We start from the raw sequence: 17176 nt of genomic DNA on the forward strand, positions 1-17176 counted from the left end.
GGGGGAAGAGGGAGCGTGGTCAGACCCCTGTGGCCGGGGGGGGGGGCAGAAGGAGGAGGAGGGGAGAGCTCTGCCCACCCCGGCAGCTCCTCTACTGCCAGGAGCAATCCAGGCACAGAGCACTGCCTGGATGCAGAGGACGACTTTCCCCCTCCTCCCTCCCGCCTCAGCCATGGATGGGAGGGGGAACTCTTCCCCCTCCTTCTCCACCACCACCCTCCCCATGCTGGCGAAGGGTGGAGAGGGGGGCTCTGTCAGAGCTGCTTGGCTCCAGAAGGGAACTCTTTCCCCTCCTTTGCAGGGTGGGGTGGCTTTGTTCAGTCCTGGGGGGTGGGGCTCTTCCCCCTCCTCCTGCCCCCTTCTTCCACAGGGATAGGAAGTGGGGCTCAGTGCACAGCTGCCCAGCCCCAGAGGGGGACTATTCCCCCTGCTCCTCCCTCCCTCCCCATTTTGCTGTAATGGACATGCTGCCTGGTGTCTCGTCACATCCCTGCCCTGGTTCAGTCTAGAGAGCGGAGGGGCAGGGCCAGGCCTGCTCCGCTACAGCAGAGAGCCCAGCCCAGAGAGCAAGGCAGAATGCTGGGGGGACTCTGGTTTAACTTAAACCAGGAAGAGATCTGGAACAGACCATTGCATAAATCAGTTTGAGCTCAATCAGTTAACAAGGCCATTTTGAAACGGGTTTATGTGCCCTGCACATCTGTTCTTCACAGGTTTAAACCAGTTTCTGATCACTTAAACAGGTTTATGTGTTGTCTGCCCTTACCCTCAGTTTTTAAAACTGCATGTGAAGTCAGCTTCATAGTCCAGTAGCAGAGTGTTGATTTAGAAACGTGGTTCTGGATTACTTTGTCTAGAGCATTGTGTTCTGGGAACATTGAAGAATCTGATGTATTTTTCTGGGTTCCAGGAGTGAGAAAGATCCTTGGATATATGCAGTTACTGAAATGTTAGTACCTTTTGATCTTGAAGAGAATTTGACTTACAAAGATTACTTTTTCTAATTATAAAGTTGTTTCGGGACCAGTTTGATGTACTTTGGTTCTTGAAATTCTAGGGATATGTCATTTTAATGAAGCCACAGAATTTTGATTTCATTTTTGTTTCATGTGTGGGATCACTTTCTTCTTCCTTTAATAGGTTATAAAAGAAGTATAAAGAATTGTCAATTTTCCCAGAGCTGTTTTTTGTTTTGTTTTTAATCTTCAGGGAGATCACTAATTCAAGTTTCTTCCCTCTGGAGGTAGTGTGGAGTTTAATTTTGGAGGGTTAATGATATATTATGGGTTCTGTGTAACTTCCCCTTCTACAGTGCATCTTATTTTTGACGTTTCCTATTATGCCATTTCTCCATTATAATACATTTTATTTTTCTCTGGTATTTCCTAACCTGATTTTTTTCTTTCTTTCTTTTTTTTTTTTGCTTGTGAAAGCTCTTCTTTGCTTCCTCCCTATTTTCTCTTGATGAAAAGTCTTCACCACCTTCATCTGAAAGGAATGGGATGACTTATCCCATTCTGTTTCGAGTCTTTGTCTGTTCACAGCTCCTATGTGCAGTTAACCACCACACTTTTTCTCCTCATTTGTCCCTCTTCATTCTTCATGATCTTAATGAAGGATTTTGGAATATTTTTTTTTCTTGGATTCCTCTCCATAACAGTAATTAAGCAAGCCTCTCTATTTTCCCTTCTGGCATAGTTCTGCCCTTCTCTGTCATAGAAACAGAATCATAGAAAATGAGGGTTTGAAGGGACCTCAGGAGGTCATCTAATCTAACCCCCTTCTGGACCATCTCCAACTAGATCATCCCAGCCAAGGCTATGTCTAGCCAGGTCTTAAAAACCTCCAAGGATGGAGAGTCTACAACCTCTCTGGGTAACCTGTTCCAGTGTTTTACTACCTTCCTAGTGAGAAAATTCTTTTTAGTATCTAACCTAAACCTAATATTTAACTTTTGCTGCAACTTGAGACTATTGTTCCTTGTTCTCTCATCCGCCACCACTAAGAACAAACCAGCTCCATCCTCTTTAGAACCCCTCTTTAGGTATTTGAAGGCTGCCATTAAATTCCCTCTCAGTCTTTTCTTCTCCAAACTAAGTAAGCCCAGTTCCCTCTGCCTCTCCTCATAAGTCATGTCCCCCAGCCCCTTCACCATTTTTGTTGTCCTCCACTGGACTCTGTCTTAATATGTCCACATCCCTTCTGTAGTGGGGGGCCCAAAACTGGACACAGTACTGCAGATGTAGCCTTACCAGTGCGGAATAGAGGGGAATAATCACTTCCCTTGCCCTGCTGGCATTATGCCTACCAATGCAGCCCAGTATGACATCAGCCTTCTTGGCAACAAGGGCACACTGTTGTCTCATATTTAGATTATTGTCCATTGTAACCCCCAGGTCCGTTTCTGTATAGTTGCTGCCTAGCTGGTCAGCCCCCAGCCTGTACCATTGCATGGGATTGTTCCATCCTAAGTGCAGGACTTTCCACTTGTCTTTGTTGAACCTCATGAGATTCCTTTTGGCCAATTCTCCAATTCTCCTAGCCCTACCCTTCAGTGCATCTACTACTCCCCCCAGCTTGGTGTCATCTGCAGACTCGCTGAGGGTACACTCTATGCTGTCTTCCAGGTTGTTGATGAAGATATTGAAAAAAACTGGCCCTGGGACCAACTCCTGGGGCACTGTACTTGATACCAGCTGCCAACTAGACATTGAGCCATTGATTTGAGCCCATTGCGCCCATTGCACCAGCCAGTTTTCTATCTGGCTTTCAGTCTATCCAGATTTTAGCTTGCTTGCAAGAATGTTGTGGGAGACTGTATCAAAAGCCTGTCTTAAGTCCAGGTATACCACATCCACTGGTCTCCACACATCCACAGAGCCAGTCATCTCATTGTAGACGGCAGTCAGGTTGGTCAGGCATGACGTGCTCTTGGTAAATCCATGCTGACTGTTCCTAATCACCACCTTCTTATCCAAGTGTTTAGAAATGGATTCCTTGAGGGATCTGCTCTGTGATTTTTCTGGGGATTGGTCTGTAGTTCCCTGGATCCTCCTTTTTCCCTTTCTTAAATGTGGGTACTATGTTCGCCCTTTTCCAGTTATCCAGGACCTCTCCTGATTGCCATGAGTTTTTAAAGATGATGGCCAGCAGCTTTGCAATCACATCAGCCAACTTGCTCAGCACCCTTGGGTGCATCGTGTCCGGCCCCATGGAATTGTATGTGTCCAGCTTTTCTAAATAGCCCCTAAGCTGTTCTTTTGCCACAGTTGGCTGCTCACCTCGTCCCCAAACTGTGCTGCCCAGTAGTTTGGGAGCTGCCCTTGCCTGTGAAGACAGGCAAAAAAGGCATTGAGTACTTCAGCCTTTTCTACATCATCTGTCACTGGGTTGCCTCTCCCATTCAGTAAGGGATGCACACTTTCCCTGATCCTTCTCTTGTTACCGACATACTTGTAGAAACCATTCTTATTACCCTTCATGTCCCTTGCTAGCTGCAATTCCAGTTGCGCTTTGGCCTTTCTGACTTCATCCCTGCGTGCTTGAGCAATAGTCTTATGCTCCTCTCCAGTTGTTTGTCCAAGTTTCCACTTATAAGTTTCTTTTTTTGTGATTTAGTTTAATAAAGAGTTCCCTGCTAAGCCAAGATAAGATGGTCTTCTGGTATACTTGCTAGTCTTCCTGCACATCAGGATGGTTTGTTCCTGAACTCACAGTAAACCAGTGTCCAGACAGTGCTTTTCAGATGCTTAACTCTGCTGCATCTCAGTACCATGATCACCACTCACTTGGATCCCATAATTTTCCAGTCATGTTTTTTATCTTCTCATTGGTCATCTTAATTCAGTGCGTGTGTGAGTCTTCATCTTCTCATGCGTTATCTTACTTTAGCCTTTATCTGTTTTTACTATAATTATACTAAACTATGCCCAGCTTTGTTACCTTTAATGTCTCCTTGTGCACAATCTCCCCTTATATTGAGCTGCAGTTTAACTTCGTTAAATTAAATGTTTAAAAAAGTGATTTCCACTAAGCAAGATCACTAGCAGTGTCTTTGACTGGCACCCAACAAAATATACAATTGATGTCTTACTTGATTCTGAACTGTTCTTCCCATGTTTGCATTGTATGTAAATATGCCTTCAGTGTCTGAATGCCATTTTGCTGAAATCTTCATTCATGTTTTCATCTTGCCTTGCTTTGACTAGGGCAGATTCCTTCTTCCAGTTAAAAGCTCAAGTCCCAACTTCAGTGCAGTGTTCAGACTTCAGTGCATGCAGAGGGTGGCTATGCTGTGTGAGACGAGCAGCTATGTCATTCCCATCCTAAAAAAACTCCAGAGCCACCTCATTGATTCCAGAATCCAATTCAAAATTGCTCATTTTGCTTTTGAAACTCCAGCAGACTTGCAGAAGCCTCTCAATATTTTACTATGTTGCCTTCCATTCCTACTCTTAATTGAAATCTGCTTAATTCTGTTTTGCACAAATTGGCCTAAAGTTTTCTCTTTAACAACTCTTATTAACTCTCTATTCTCTTACCTCTCAACTGCTTTCTGTTTTTTTCAACTTGTTCTTGTCTGTGCTAAATAATGTAAGAAATCTTTTGGGGATACAATTCACAACAAAGGCACTTCAGTAAATGAAATTTCATTGATGAAAGTTGAAGTACAAATTGGTAGCTGGAGGAGTGGGGTATCTGGATGCTTTAGTTTACCAGTTCCAGGTGAAGTTAATGAAGAATGTTCTTAATACTAGTCTCTTTTCAGGGTGCTGGAAAAATTGAAGGAAGCAGGTATAGCGGGGAAGAGTGGTTTACCATGAAATCTGTGCAGAACCAAAGTAGTATTCATTAGGAATTTATAGTAGTTTTAAATGTTAATATATATACTAATTTGTAGGAAGAGTTCTTGGGGTTTTTAACCTTTCCAGGTCAGAATTGATTGTATTCATTTAATCGGAATGTGTGTTTTCTCTCTGGCGAAATCAGTTATACCTGTGCAAGCCTTTTAAAGTTGGTGGATTTACACAGGTGTCGCTGTGGGTATAATCAGCAGACACAAAAGAACTATGTAGTTGTGATTAAGGACAATATAGTGTGCAGCAACTTCAGGACTAGCAGCAATGTGCGATGTGGAAAAATCTTGATGGATTCTGAGTCAACACTTTGTTTGCTCTCAGTTGTAGACTGCTTGGCTTCAGTTTTGTTTTGTTTTTAACTGAGATGCAGTGAATATGGGATTAGTCTTATTTTTAAAGAACTGCTTTACAGAATAAAAGTGCATTCACCCTTCCACTTACATATTGGTTTGTTTAAGATTTCTGTTAAAAAAAAATCTTGCCAACTAATTTTTTTAAATTTTAGGTGATACTCCATTTTATGCAGACTCATTAGTAGGAACATACAGTAAAATCATGGATCACAAAAACTCACTAATTTTCTCAGAAGAAGTGGAAATCTCTAAGCATGCAAAGAATCTCATCTGTGCCTTTTTAACTGACAGGTATGTGGGTGTACTATTTTGGTACAATATCTATTTTAGACATAATGGCTACTTCTCTCAGTTGTGCTCCCTAAATCACCTTCATTTTCTGAGAAAGTAAGCCTGCCTCAGCTCCATAGTTGCTGACTTTTTTTGCAAGCTCTGCACATTGTGTAGGTAAAATCAGTGATTCTCTGAGCAATTCTGGCAACTCCTTCTGTGGAACGGTTTTGCAATTAAAACCCTCAAGCCCCAACCTCAGTGCAGTGTTCAGACGTTTAATAAAAATCCCTGCTACAAAAAGGTCTTAAATATGATAACTTACAACCTGACTTTCATTCATTAAATACTGTACACTGCATAACTATGAAAAACACACTAGAAACCAGACACTTCAGAGGGTTAGGTTCTTCAGCCTCCTGTGAAGATGGGGCCACAATAAACAGCTACTGATCAGTGATCGCTGATGAGCTCTGGCTGAGTGGAGAATCAGTGTCCTTTGGAGTAAAAACTGCAGAAAACATCTTTGCAACTCATCCTTTATTGGAGTGCTTGTACCCATGCTTCAGGCATTTGAGGGGATGAATGACTTGTGGTGGGGGTACTTTCACTTTTCTGCTTGCCCTTCTCTTCTAGACTTGAGTTCAGTATAGTTCAGTAGTTTGCAGTTGACTAAAGTCTGCAGCATGATTTGGGGTGGCTGGCAGGGTGGGGTTGCCAAAGCCAAGGAGTGATAACAAGGGAACACAGTTAATTAGAAAATGAGTTCACAGCTGGTTGTCAGATATCTGTTTATTGAAGAAGCAGTGCAAGGTACCTCGTTATTTTTTTTCAAATGCCAGCAAACGAGAGGGGACAGTAGAATTCTGGTCATGTATTAGAGCAGCTAGGTGTAGCACTTAAAGGGGGTGAGGAGTGTGGGGTGCCTTGGGGTCTGACCAGCCTAATGTCACAGAAGCCTTGGTGTCCACACAGAGCATGTACCCAGTTCACAGTGTATTGGTTTGAACGAGCACCTGATTTTCCAGGTAAACTTTTTTGAACAGCTCCTAGCTGCTTTAAAATGGTTTAATGGGTTTGTATATCTGTCCACTTCAGTTCGACCACATCTAGCAGGCTCACTGGTATTTGTGTCCATACCCAGATGCAAATGATCTGCATTCTGCTGTACTTTCTCAAAAGTGAAGAATTTTATACAGTTGGGTTTTCTTTCTTGAGTTATACAGCTTTTTTTAAAAAACATCATTATTTTAACCTCTTTGACGTATGAATTTGCAAATACAGATAATGAATCAGAAAGGGGCAATTGTTCTGGATATAAACTGCCAAGAGCGATTATTTTTTTATTTTTCCCATTGTGTAAGGGGAGCTTGTTGTTGACATTAAGCTGGCAGATACTAAACTGTTTCCACTCCCTCCCTCCAGCCCACCAGATGTACATACACACACATTCATGTGCTTTGCTAGCTAATCCCTTATTGGCATATGCTAGAGAACCCCCAGCCTGTTAAAAGAGACTGGACTGGACTGTGCAATCATCTGGGAGCCTCCAGGTGTCATGCTGTCCTTCACTAATCAGAATTTCAGTGGAGAACCTGGCCCAATAACCTTGTGACATGATTGATTTTTTTTTTTTTTAAATATATGTTTTTAAAGTACATGCCAGTTAAACTTAGTTTTGCATTTCAAAGGGCATTTGTGTAGCCTGTTGAGTAAGGGTGCTGCTAAAGAAGTACCATTCATGAGAAAACTGTTTTAGTAGGATTTTTTTTCCCTTCTTTGCATCCAAGGAATGGTTGGAGGGTGGAGAGGGGATATATGAACAGAGTTTAATACTGTAAATGTGGCCGGGAGTACTTCCCCCACGTGTGTATGGCTTCCTGTTTATATTATAATGTGGTGTTCAAGGGATTTATTTAAAACAGATGCCCTTTTTCTGTAGTGGATGCTCACTACTGAAGCACTTAAAGTGACAAGAAGGAATGCGCATCTCTTGCGTGACATACTAGTTCTAGAATAAAAGTTGTTTTTCTGTTCTTATAGATAGCTCTAGAAGACTGTCTTTATGTAAAGACCTAGAATTTTTGTTGTTGCTCTTAAAACTTTACCATTTGTTGACTTCATAGCGAGGGTAATCAGAAGATTTGTAAGGGTTGATTTTTATTAGGGGAAGACGAGAGAATTTTTTTAATATTTATTTTAGTGGGGCTTGAATAACTGTTCTGTGTACTAAGCCAAACCTCCCTTCACTTGCGTCCTAAGGTTTATTGTGTGGTTTGGCAGATTCTGTAAGTTTTCAGTTGATATTTTTTTTTTCATTTAAAATTTTGTGCCTGTGTGCTCCCTTTCTACACAGACTCTCAGTGGAAAAATGCTTTACTCCCCACGTGGCAGACTGCAAATTGAGTACTGGCAAGGAGAGTGCCTCCTAAGAAACTGGGAACACTTTGTATGAGAAATCAATTGGTTATTAATGCAATTCGTGTTAGCATTCACCAACTGCTCTCACCTTAACATTTGCTTTAAAATTTCTGTGCCATTTTACATGAAGACAACTGTTAATTAAACAAAATGAAGTGATGTTTTTCCTAACCTGAAATTGGGTTAATTGCTATGTTTAGGGAGGTGCGACTTGGGAGGAATGGGGTAGAAGAAATTAAACAGCACCCTTTCTTTGAGAGTGATCAGTGGAACTGGGATAATATTCGAGAGAGTAAGTAGTTTAAGCTAAAACTTTATTTTTTTTATCATGTTCAATATTTGCATAAATCAATTCCTAATACATTGAATGTGTAATTAAAAATGAAAAAGACAACATGTTTGTAAAGTTAGTATTTTATTTGTGAAGTATTTTTTTCTGTTTACCTGAGTTTTGTATAAGCAACTTTTTGTTTTGTTTTTTAAACTGGTAATTCTTGTTTATACTAAAAGCATAATTATTATAAGTATACTGCAATGCACCGTGTTTATTTCTTTGAGCTTTTAGTATTTTTACAAATAGGCATATATTCAGTTCTACTTATACTAACTTGCCTACCTCCTAAAGGTAAAAGTCCCATTATCTTGTAAATTAACATTCTCTAAGTATATTACTTTGTATATAGTTTAAGGCAGCCTGAATTCAGTCGCCATAGGGAACAATCAACTGCTTATTTACCAGTTGGATCATAACTTCTTTAATCAGACATTTGCTGAAACTTCTTAAAATACTTAAACAAAGATTGGGCTTTAGTTCCTGATCAAAAATGTAGATATTTTAAAAATGTCTGGTTTTTCATTAAAACCTGCATGCCTTAGCAAGCTGATACATTTTTGTTGAGCTTTTGTTTCCAGACCCTTTAAAAATATTTGGTCATATGTGGCCTTGCAAAGAAATGAATTTTTAATGATACATAATATTTGGTCTACTATATGGTAAATAGTATAGTAAGCTACTATAAGAGCCACAGTTTATATTGCATTATAAAATGTTTTGGGTTTGGGTTTTGGGGTGGGGGCAGGGTTTACAACTAGGGATATTATGAAACTGACTTTTTTCTCCCTCTTTGTAGCTGCTGCTCCTGTGGTACCTGAACTTAGCAGTGACATAGACAGCAGTAATTTTGATGACATTGAGGATGACAAAGGAGATGTGGAAACCTTTCCAATTCCCAAAGCCTTTGTGGGAAACCAGCTGCCTTTTATAGGATTTACCTACTACAGAGACAATTTGTATGTGACATTAAAATATGCATCCTTAGAAACATATTTGAAGATTCTTATTACATCCTCCTCTTTTTGCTGTAAATATGCAATTGGTTTATGTATAGTGTACCATAATTAGTATGTGCCTTGTGTTGAAATGCAGAGTTCAAGTAGTATTTATCAAAATATTCTGATTTGGTGCGGAGGGAATACTTTGATACTTATGTGATTAGACATTGGTGTCTACATGCTGCAAATTTAGTATTTTAACTGCTTTTGTGTTTTAACATCTAGCTCACTTTTCTTGGAGTAGTAATTTTGGAAAGAGTATTCAGCTAAGGCATATTGTGTAAAAGCTGTCTCTCTCTAATTCGTAATTGTATATAGCATAATGTTTGTCATTATGCAACTGTTGTAAATATTCATTGTAACCTTGCATTGAACTGAAAAATTCTGAACATTCCCTTTAGTCAAGAGAGCATTCAAATGAAAAGGAAGAGAACTTGTACTGAAAAAACTGGCTTTATTCTAAGAATAGCCCAGGAACAATTAAGGCCTGAGAGAATTGATTAAAATGAGTTGATTGGTTTGGTTGCCAGAGTTGTTGAAAACATAAATAACAGTTAGTTTTTGGGTTCTTTTAAACAGGTTGTTAAGTGACTATCCTCAGTCTTGTAGAGAAAATGAATCCATGCAGCTTAGCAAAAATGAGGCAAGTGCTTTAATATATGTTTGAATTATTTTGCTGTCTGTTAAGGAAAGGCTTGCATTCAAGAGTGAATATTGTATGTAGTTAGATTGTTTTGCTTAATGTTAGTCTATATGTCTGTATTTACAAGTAGTTATTCAATAGTGTGTATTTTAGACAGAAGGATAATAATTTCAGTTAGAAATTAAAATATAGTGGAATTAATAACATTTGTAGAAATGACTGCGAGGGTTGTATGTGTCTAGGTGCATCTTGAAAATGTGTTTTCCTATGGAAGTTATAACAAATATTTGTAAATCTGTTGTGTGACTTATAATTACAGCATAAGAAATTCTTCAAAGTATAAAATAAGTATGTTAAAATGTGAAATTTTATTAAGAGTCATGACCCTTGAGTTAGGTTTGCAAGGAATGTTTTTTTATTTTATGTCATTTTAATTCTTACTAATAAAAATCTCTTTATTTTTCTTTTTACAGGACAGCAAAGAGGTAGGTCCAGTATTTTGAATTATGGAAGGAATGAAGATAGCTATGTTGTTTGTGTTAGCATGAAATTATATTGTAACAACTTAACTAGGTTAAGTGTTTAATGGTAAAAAGAGCGGTCTGTGAATAAATGTTTTTTAAAATTGCATTTATGAAGAAGTATAAAATGCTACTGTATAAAACTGAATATGTGATTGAAAACTATTTTCAGTTCTTATTTGGCAGCTAGTTTATTTTTTCTTTTGCAAATTAATGTGTAACACTCTTCATCATAAAATATATTTTTTCAGGGAAGTTTGTGATTTTTAGCTCCAAATTTTATACAAGTGATTCATTATTAATTTGTCGAGACCATCAAAGTTCACTTTTATTCACATATGTGAAAGAACCCTTATAAGCATAAAACTGTTAGTACAGGAGAGTTTATCTGAGTTCAAAATTTTATGCATCAAAATAAGTAAGCTATACACTAGTAATCTTAATACCTGTGACTAAATAATAAAGGACTTTCATAGTTTCATAGTGCTTAGGGTTGGAAGGGACCTAAACAGATCATCAGGTCTGACCCCCTACCCCAGGCAGGAATGGGTGCCATGGTCATATCACCGCAGCCAAATATCTGTCCAGCCTCCTCTTGAAGACCCCCAAGGTAGGAGAGAGTACCACCTCACTTGGGAGCCCATTCCAGAGCCTGGCAGCCCTAACTGTAATGTCTCCTGATGTCCAGCCTGAACCTTATTTCTAACAGTTTGTGGGTGTTATTCCTAGTAACCCTGGGTGGTGCCCGGGGGAACAGAGCCTCCCACAATTCTTGCTGGCCCCCCTGGTGAGTTTGTAAACAGCCACTAGATCCCCGCTCAGCCTTCTCTTGTAGAGGCTGAACAGATTCAGGTCCCGTCGCCTCTCCTTGTGGGGCCTGCCCTGCTGCCCCCTGATCATATGAGTGGCCCTCCTCTGGACCCTCTCCATGTTGTTCACATCCCTCCTGAAGTGCAGCGCCCAGAACTGGACACAGTACTCCAACTGTGGCCTGACTGGTGCTGCATAGAGGGGGAGGATCACCTCCCTGGACCTGCTAGCGATGTATCTGTAAATGCACGATGAGGTGCGGTTAGCCTTACTGACCGCTTCCTCACACTGGTGGCTCGTGTTCGTCCTGGAGTCAACAATGACTCCAAGATCCCTTTCTGCCACTGTGTTGACAAGAAAGGTGTTTCCCAGACTTGTTCATTAAATAAACATTTTGTCAATCTGGTGATTTTTTTTTTTTTTTTTTAACTTAAAAGCTACAAAGAATCGCAGAACACATGTGGGCAAGTCCAAAAAATTCATGTGAAGGTTATCTAGGCCACAGTTTTTAATTAACCTCTACCTCTGTACTTCCTTTCTGTCATTTAATGCACACACTAGGAGGTTTTGTGTTTTTTAAAATAAGTTATTGATATTGAAGATAGCATGCTGTCTCAGCTGAATTCTTCAGTGGTGTGTATAGTCCAACATCCACACCATCTGTTCAGTTCTAGATTGAAAAACAGCAAATACATTTCTGACTTGAAGATTTCAGTTTAATAAAACGCTATAGTTTAGTTCTGTCAACTCTTTCTTACAAATTTCCTAATATTCCATGACTGTTGTAGAGCCTCTGTTTCTGGAGTCTTGTAACCATGACCATCGCACACCTCATTTTAAAAAAAAAAAAATTCTAGCCCTCGTGGTTCCACAGACAAGTTAGAAAAAATGAACCCTCAGTGTCCAAAAGCACAACAGACGATGATGCTTTGAAGTAATTTGAAATCAATTTAACATGTTTTAGAGGACTAATTAATGATGATGATGATTATTTTATTTCTATTTTATTTTTTATTTTTATTTGTTTTATTTTTTTAATGTTTGATGCTGGCGATACTATGTTTTCCCAAATGTTATGGGGACATTAGGCAAATGTCCTAAATATTTTCACCTTTTTTCATAATGCAAACCCTCTGAGCATGCTCAGTGGTATTCTTAAAATGTTATCCATTTTGATCATATGCCTTCTTTAGCTTATTTGGAGAATCCAAAGAATCTGATCCAGAGGGCTGAGGTTAGAAAGAATAAAGGCAGCGGCCAGAAACAACATTCTTTTTCTGTAGAGCTTTTTGTGGCTTACCATCTGTGGCATATAATTCTGTGGTGGTTAGATTTATTTTAATACTACATGCAACAAGTTTTGTTACTGTGGATATCTTCATGAAGGATCAAGTTAATATTTTGCAGAAATGTATTTTTATTTCTCAATCTAGAGGTGGTGGCTGCTTGAGAATTTTTATTTATCTGTACGGTGGTACTCAGGTTTCATTGTTTCTCCATACTGTTTCTTTTACTGATCTAGACTCATTTTTATGGTCCAGTATTTTACATGTTGGCCATGCTTTTTCTGACAATTTGCAGTTTCAAAAAAAGCTAAACAAGTTAGAAGAGCAGCTCAACAATGAAGCACAGGCCAAAGATGAATTAGAACAGAAGTACAGGTAAGAATGTTTCAGTGTCTTATTTGCTCCACTAATAAACACTTCAATAGCTTTCCTGTTTGAAAACTTCAAATTTAATAAAGTGTATTTTAAGGGTCCCAGCTTCAAAAAACAGACTTGATTTGAAAAAAGTTAAATCATCTGACTTCTGCTACCCTTTTTTCATCTTTTTAGTTGAGGTTACATTCACATGATGTTTTTTCCCTGCATCCTTGTGTTGCTCAACTAAAACAGTATCGACTATACAAAATACACAAGAAACATCCACATTATTCTGTTTTTTTATTTTAACTGATGCTTTTTTCTATATTTATTTTCAAATTCTTTAGGTCTACTAATGCTCGTTTAGAGAAGATTGTGAAAGAACTAGATGAAGAGGTAAATTGATGTATTTTTCTTGATTTAAGTGCATTTGTGAAGTATTTAATTTAATTTTTCTTTTCCTGGGACACAGTTTTGCAATTATGTAACAGTGGAACTATAACATAGTACCATTAGCATAAGAAGTTGCCCATATTGCAATATCTTGGTGAAAGGAGAGTATGACGACTTCTATGCTACCACTACTTTGGAGGACAAAGTAGCATTTAAATTCTTACAAAGTTAATAGCAGTTTAAGATGCAGGAGTAATAACAGTGGAGGCAGAAATTCTCTTTCCATAGAACAGATCCTAGTACAGGTTGCAGCAATTTAAGCATTCCTCTGGTTCAGTACAAATATGTTGGGACCACGTCTGGAGGGGCCATTACAGCTAAGCTGAACATGCCCATTTAAAATTTTCTTCTGAAATTTCGCATTTATTTTTGCTGACGTTCTTTATTCAGTACATGCTTGTTCCCTAGAAACTAGATAGAGACCACCAAATTAATTGACTTTAGACTACTGAAAGCCTTCAGATAGTAACATTTGGCTGCTGACCTCCAAATCATGCTCAGATTGGATCTCCTCCATTACTGATCTTTTGAAGGATCCAGACCCATCAGAAATAACATTTTATTACTATAGCTATTTCTCTGTTGCCTGTTGTGTTTGTATGCAACTGCTAGAACAGCTGTGAAATGGTATGCCACATGTTTACGGGAAACGGATGTAATACTCATTTGTTTGTAAGTTAATTGGAATCCATGAGTTTTCTTTAAAGCAATTTTCTGTGTCTCTTGTTTTTAACTTAATTATATAAATATTTCCAGGTAACCTCAAGGAAAAATGTAGAATCTTCATTAAGACTCCTAGAAAGAGAGAAGGCTCTTCTTCAGCACAAGAATGCAGAGTATCAGAGGAAAGCAGAACATGAAGCAGATAAAAAACGCAATTTGGAAAATGAAGGTATGCGGAGCAAAATCTGAAAAAGGATATAAGGGAATTCTTTTAACATAAAATATCTAAGTTGCTTGTAAGGGTCAGTTTTTTTAAAAGGCATTTTAATCAGTATGGTAGGGTCACTGCTATGATATATATAATTTTTTTTTACAGTGAACAGTTTGAAAGACCAGCTTGAAGATTTGAAAAAGAGAAATCAGAACTCTCAAATATCAAATGAGAAAATCAATCAGTTACAAAGACAGGCAAGTTATATTTGAGTATGTGTGTTACTTTATAATCACAAGAATAAATTATTGAAGTTCAGGATTGAAGTCCTTAGCATATGAACTCTACATGAGATTTATGTTTAATTCTTTAAGAATTTAAATTACTCTACATTTTGGTCTAGTAATGTCATATTAAAATCACTTCAATCTTTGTCTTGTTTCTTTGATATATAAAATGTTGATTAACAGATACTTGTCATAGTTTTAAATTTTAATTGCCTGGAATTTGTTTTTGTGAACCCTTAGCTGGATGAAGCAAATGCTTTGCTGCGTACGGAGTCTGATACTGCAGCCAGGTTAAGGAAGAATCAGACAGAAAGTACAAAACAGATCCAGCAGTTGGAAGCTAATAATCGTGAATTGCAAGATAAACACTGCATGCTAGAGAATGCTAAACTCAAACTTGAGAAAGACTTCCTCAATCTTCAGTCAGCTTTAGAATCAGAAAGACGAGATCGAAGCCATGGATCGGAGATTATTAGTGATCTGCAAGGTACTTCAACAGATATGTCTGAAATTATGCATTGATTCAAGTTTCAGAAATACGACAGGTTTTAGTGGCATTATTTGAAATGGGTTTTGTAACTAATTTAGTAAGATGTACAAGCTGAAATTTTGAGAGGGGGAAACATCATCAGTTAGTACAAAATGTTGCTAAGGGCTTCCAATCAATTAGAAAATGGACATTTTGTAATAGCTGCAGTTTATAAACTGAGAAATTGTAATAGGTTAGTTGTGAAGCAGTTTAACCCTTTATTTCTGGCTAGTTGATGTTTTGGACATTTTTAGGTCGAATATCTGGCCTGGAAGAAGAAGTAAAAACTGGAAAGAGCGCACTAGCCAAAATGGAAATGGAGAAGAGGCAATTAGAGGAGAAGCTTACAGATTTGGAAAAGGTAATTACTTGTTTAAAACAGCACATATAACTGGATTGCATTATGAAAGGTAAAATGGCATCTTCATGTACCAAACTTGATCAGCCTGCGTTGCTACTTATATGCTAATTGGCTTCTCTTTTCCTTCATTTGCTGGTCTTTAAAGAATTTTATCCGGGTGCCATGAATCAATATATTTTGTGTTGAGATAGAGAAATAAATTTATTTATTCTCATAAAGACGCATAGCAGAGCGGTTCTGCAATCAGGGTAGCCATGAATCACTGGGCAGCACCAACTGCTACTGTGGCAGTATGGTCAGCCAACACAGTGGTGGATGCTACTTTTGAACTCTCCTCCATACCACCAACAAGTTACATTATTTGACTCCTAGTACACAGATAAACTGTGTTAAAAAGTCCCAGTGCATGGCAGTTAAAATGTCCTTGTTAGTCAAATGCATATTGTAGGAATGTATTTTCAGCAGGGAAAGAAATATATAAGCATGCCTATAGTACACTTCACCACTTTTCCCCCTTTTGTTAATCCACTAAAGGAAAACATTTCAAATATCAGATATTTTCTTGTTTCTTTCTTTGGCCCTTTTTTCCTATTTGAATGAGTGAATCCCTCTGGTAAAATCTGAACTTCTGTGCCCCACCCGGAAGTTTACTTTTCTTTGTCAATATTATTGGCAACACCTTGAAAAACTAAAATTAAATCTGGTGTAAAAATCTTTTTCATTATTCAAGCCAGTTATCTATTGCTGCATTTTCACAGATATTGTAATGACAATACAATTTTTCTTTGCTTTTTAAATTTAAATGCAGTTAAATTTTTATGTTTTTATGGATTAACTTAGTGTTCTGTCATGCAAACTGAAAATGCACCAAAGTTAACATTTTAGTTCCTATTTAAAATTCTCAACTTTTTTTCACTTGCTGTAGCGTAGACATTATCGCGCTGTCTCTTTTTTCCTCAGTCTTCCTTTTCTCTTGGATTCTTACTGGCAACCGTCTTATTTTCAACCTTTGTAAAGAACTGTGGGAAACTATAGTGCTGTACAATCTTCTGTTATATTATATTTTGCTTTATTTTAAAGAAAACTAAACTGTTCCCAGTGTATTTACACAACTGTATGGAAATGGGACTTGTGCAGAACCTCATTGTATCCATGTAAAAAAACGCAACTGTGGGAATCAGGCCTTAACATGTCACTCCTTTAGTGTGGGTTGGGTCTTCTACCGTTAATAAACGGTCCAGCATTTCAGTTGAGCTCTACATTGTTATTATCCATAAATTGTTTTCACCTTAGTGTGATATACAGTTGTTTTGTCAAATAAGTCAGTTCCTTTTTCCTGTACTTTTAACAGGAGAAGAACAACATGGAAATAGACATGACATACAAATTCAAAGTTTTGCAACAGAACTTGGAACAGGAAGAAGCTGAGCATAAAGCTACAAAAGCACGATTAGCAGACAAAAATAAGATTTATGAATCTATTGAAGAAGCAAAATCAGAAGCCATGAAAGGTGTGTGTATTATGTTAAATGGGGCTTAGGAATACTTATTGCTGTAACCAGAGTTACTGATCAACAGCAATGTACTACATTATGATAAGAAAGGGTAAATGACAAAAATGAACATTTCTAAGTCTCCAAACACTGAGTGGCCATACCCTGCACTTCTGCCATTTTTTCACTTGTTTGCTTCCACTGGTGACTTTAAATATCCATCATACAGCCTGTGGATATATACCAGCGGTTACCAACCAGTGAATCTCAATGCACCAGTAGATCTTGGAGCCTCTTGCAGTAGATCTCAGAGCCTCTTGGAGTTGA

General features: G+C 38.2%; 1 protein-coding gene across 1 annotated transcript in view; it reads left to right on the top strand.

Annotated features, from left to right (window-relative positions):
• ROCK2 (Rho associated coiled-coil containing protein kinase 2) overlaps nt 1-17176 on the top strand; it is a 94461-nt gene that overhangs the window by 40325 nt on the left and 36960 nt on the right. Inside the window, exons 6-17 of the mRNA XM_019538136.1 lie at nt 5365-5503; nt 8104-8195; nt 9034-9193; nt 9815-9878; nt 10352-10363; nt 12791-12870; nt 13200-13248; nt 14062-14197; nt 14345-14436; nt 14707-14953; nt 15250-15356; nt 16708-16867. Of these exons, the coding sequence (XP_019393681.1) occupies nt 5365-5503; nt 8104-8195; nt 9034-9193; nt 9815-9878; nt 10352-10363; nt 12791-12870; nt 13200-13248; nt 14062-14197; nt 14345-14436; nt 14707-14953; nt 15250-15356; nt 16708-16867 (1338 nt within the window). The remainder of the gene's footprint in view (nt 1-5364; nt 5504-8103; nt 8196-9033; nt 9194-9814; nt 9879-10351; nt 10364-12790; nt 12871-13199; nt 13249-14061; nt 14198-14344; nt 14437-14706; nt 14954-15249; nt 15357-16707; nt 16868-17176) is intronic.

This window comes from Crocodylus porosus, unplaced genomic scaffold (genome assembly GCF_001723895.1).
Source record: "Crocodylus porosus isolate Cpor-Errol unplaced genomic scaffold, CroPor_comp1, whole genome shotgun sequence".
NCBI lineage: Eukaryota > Metazoa > Chordata > Crocodylia > Crocodylidae > Crocodylus > Crocodylus porosus.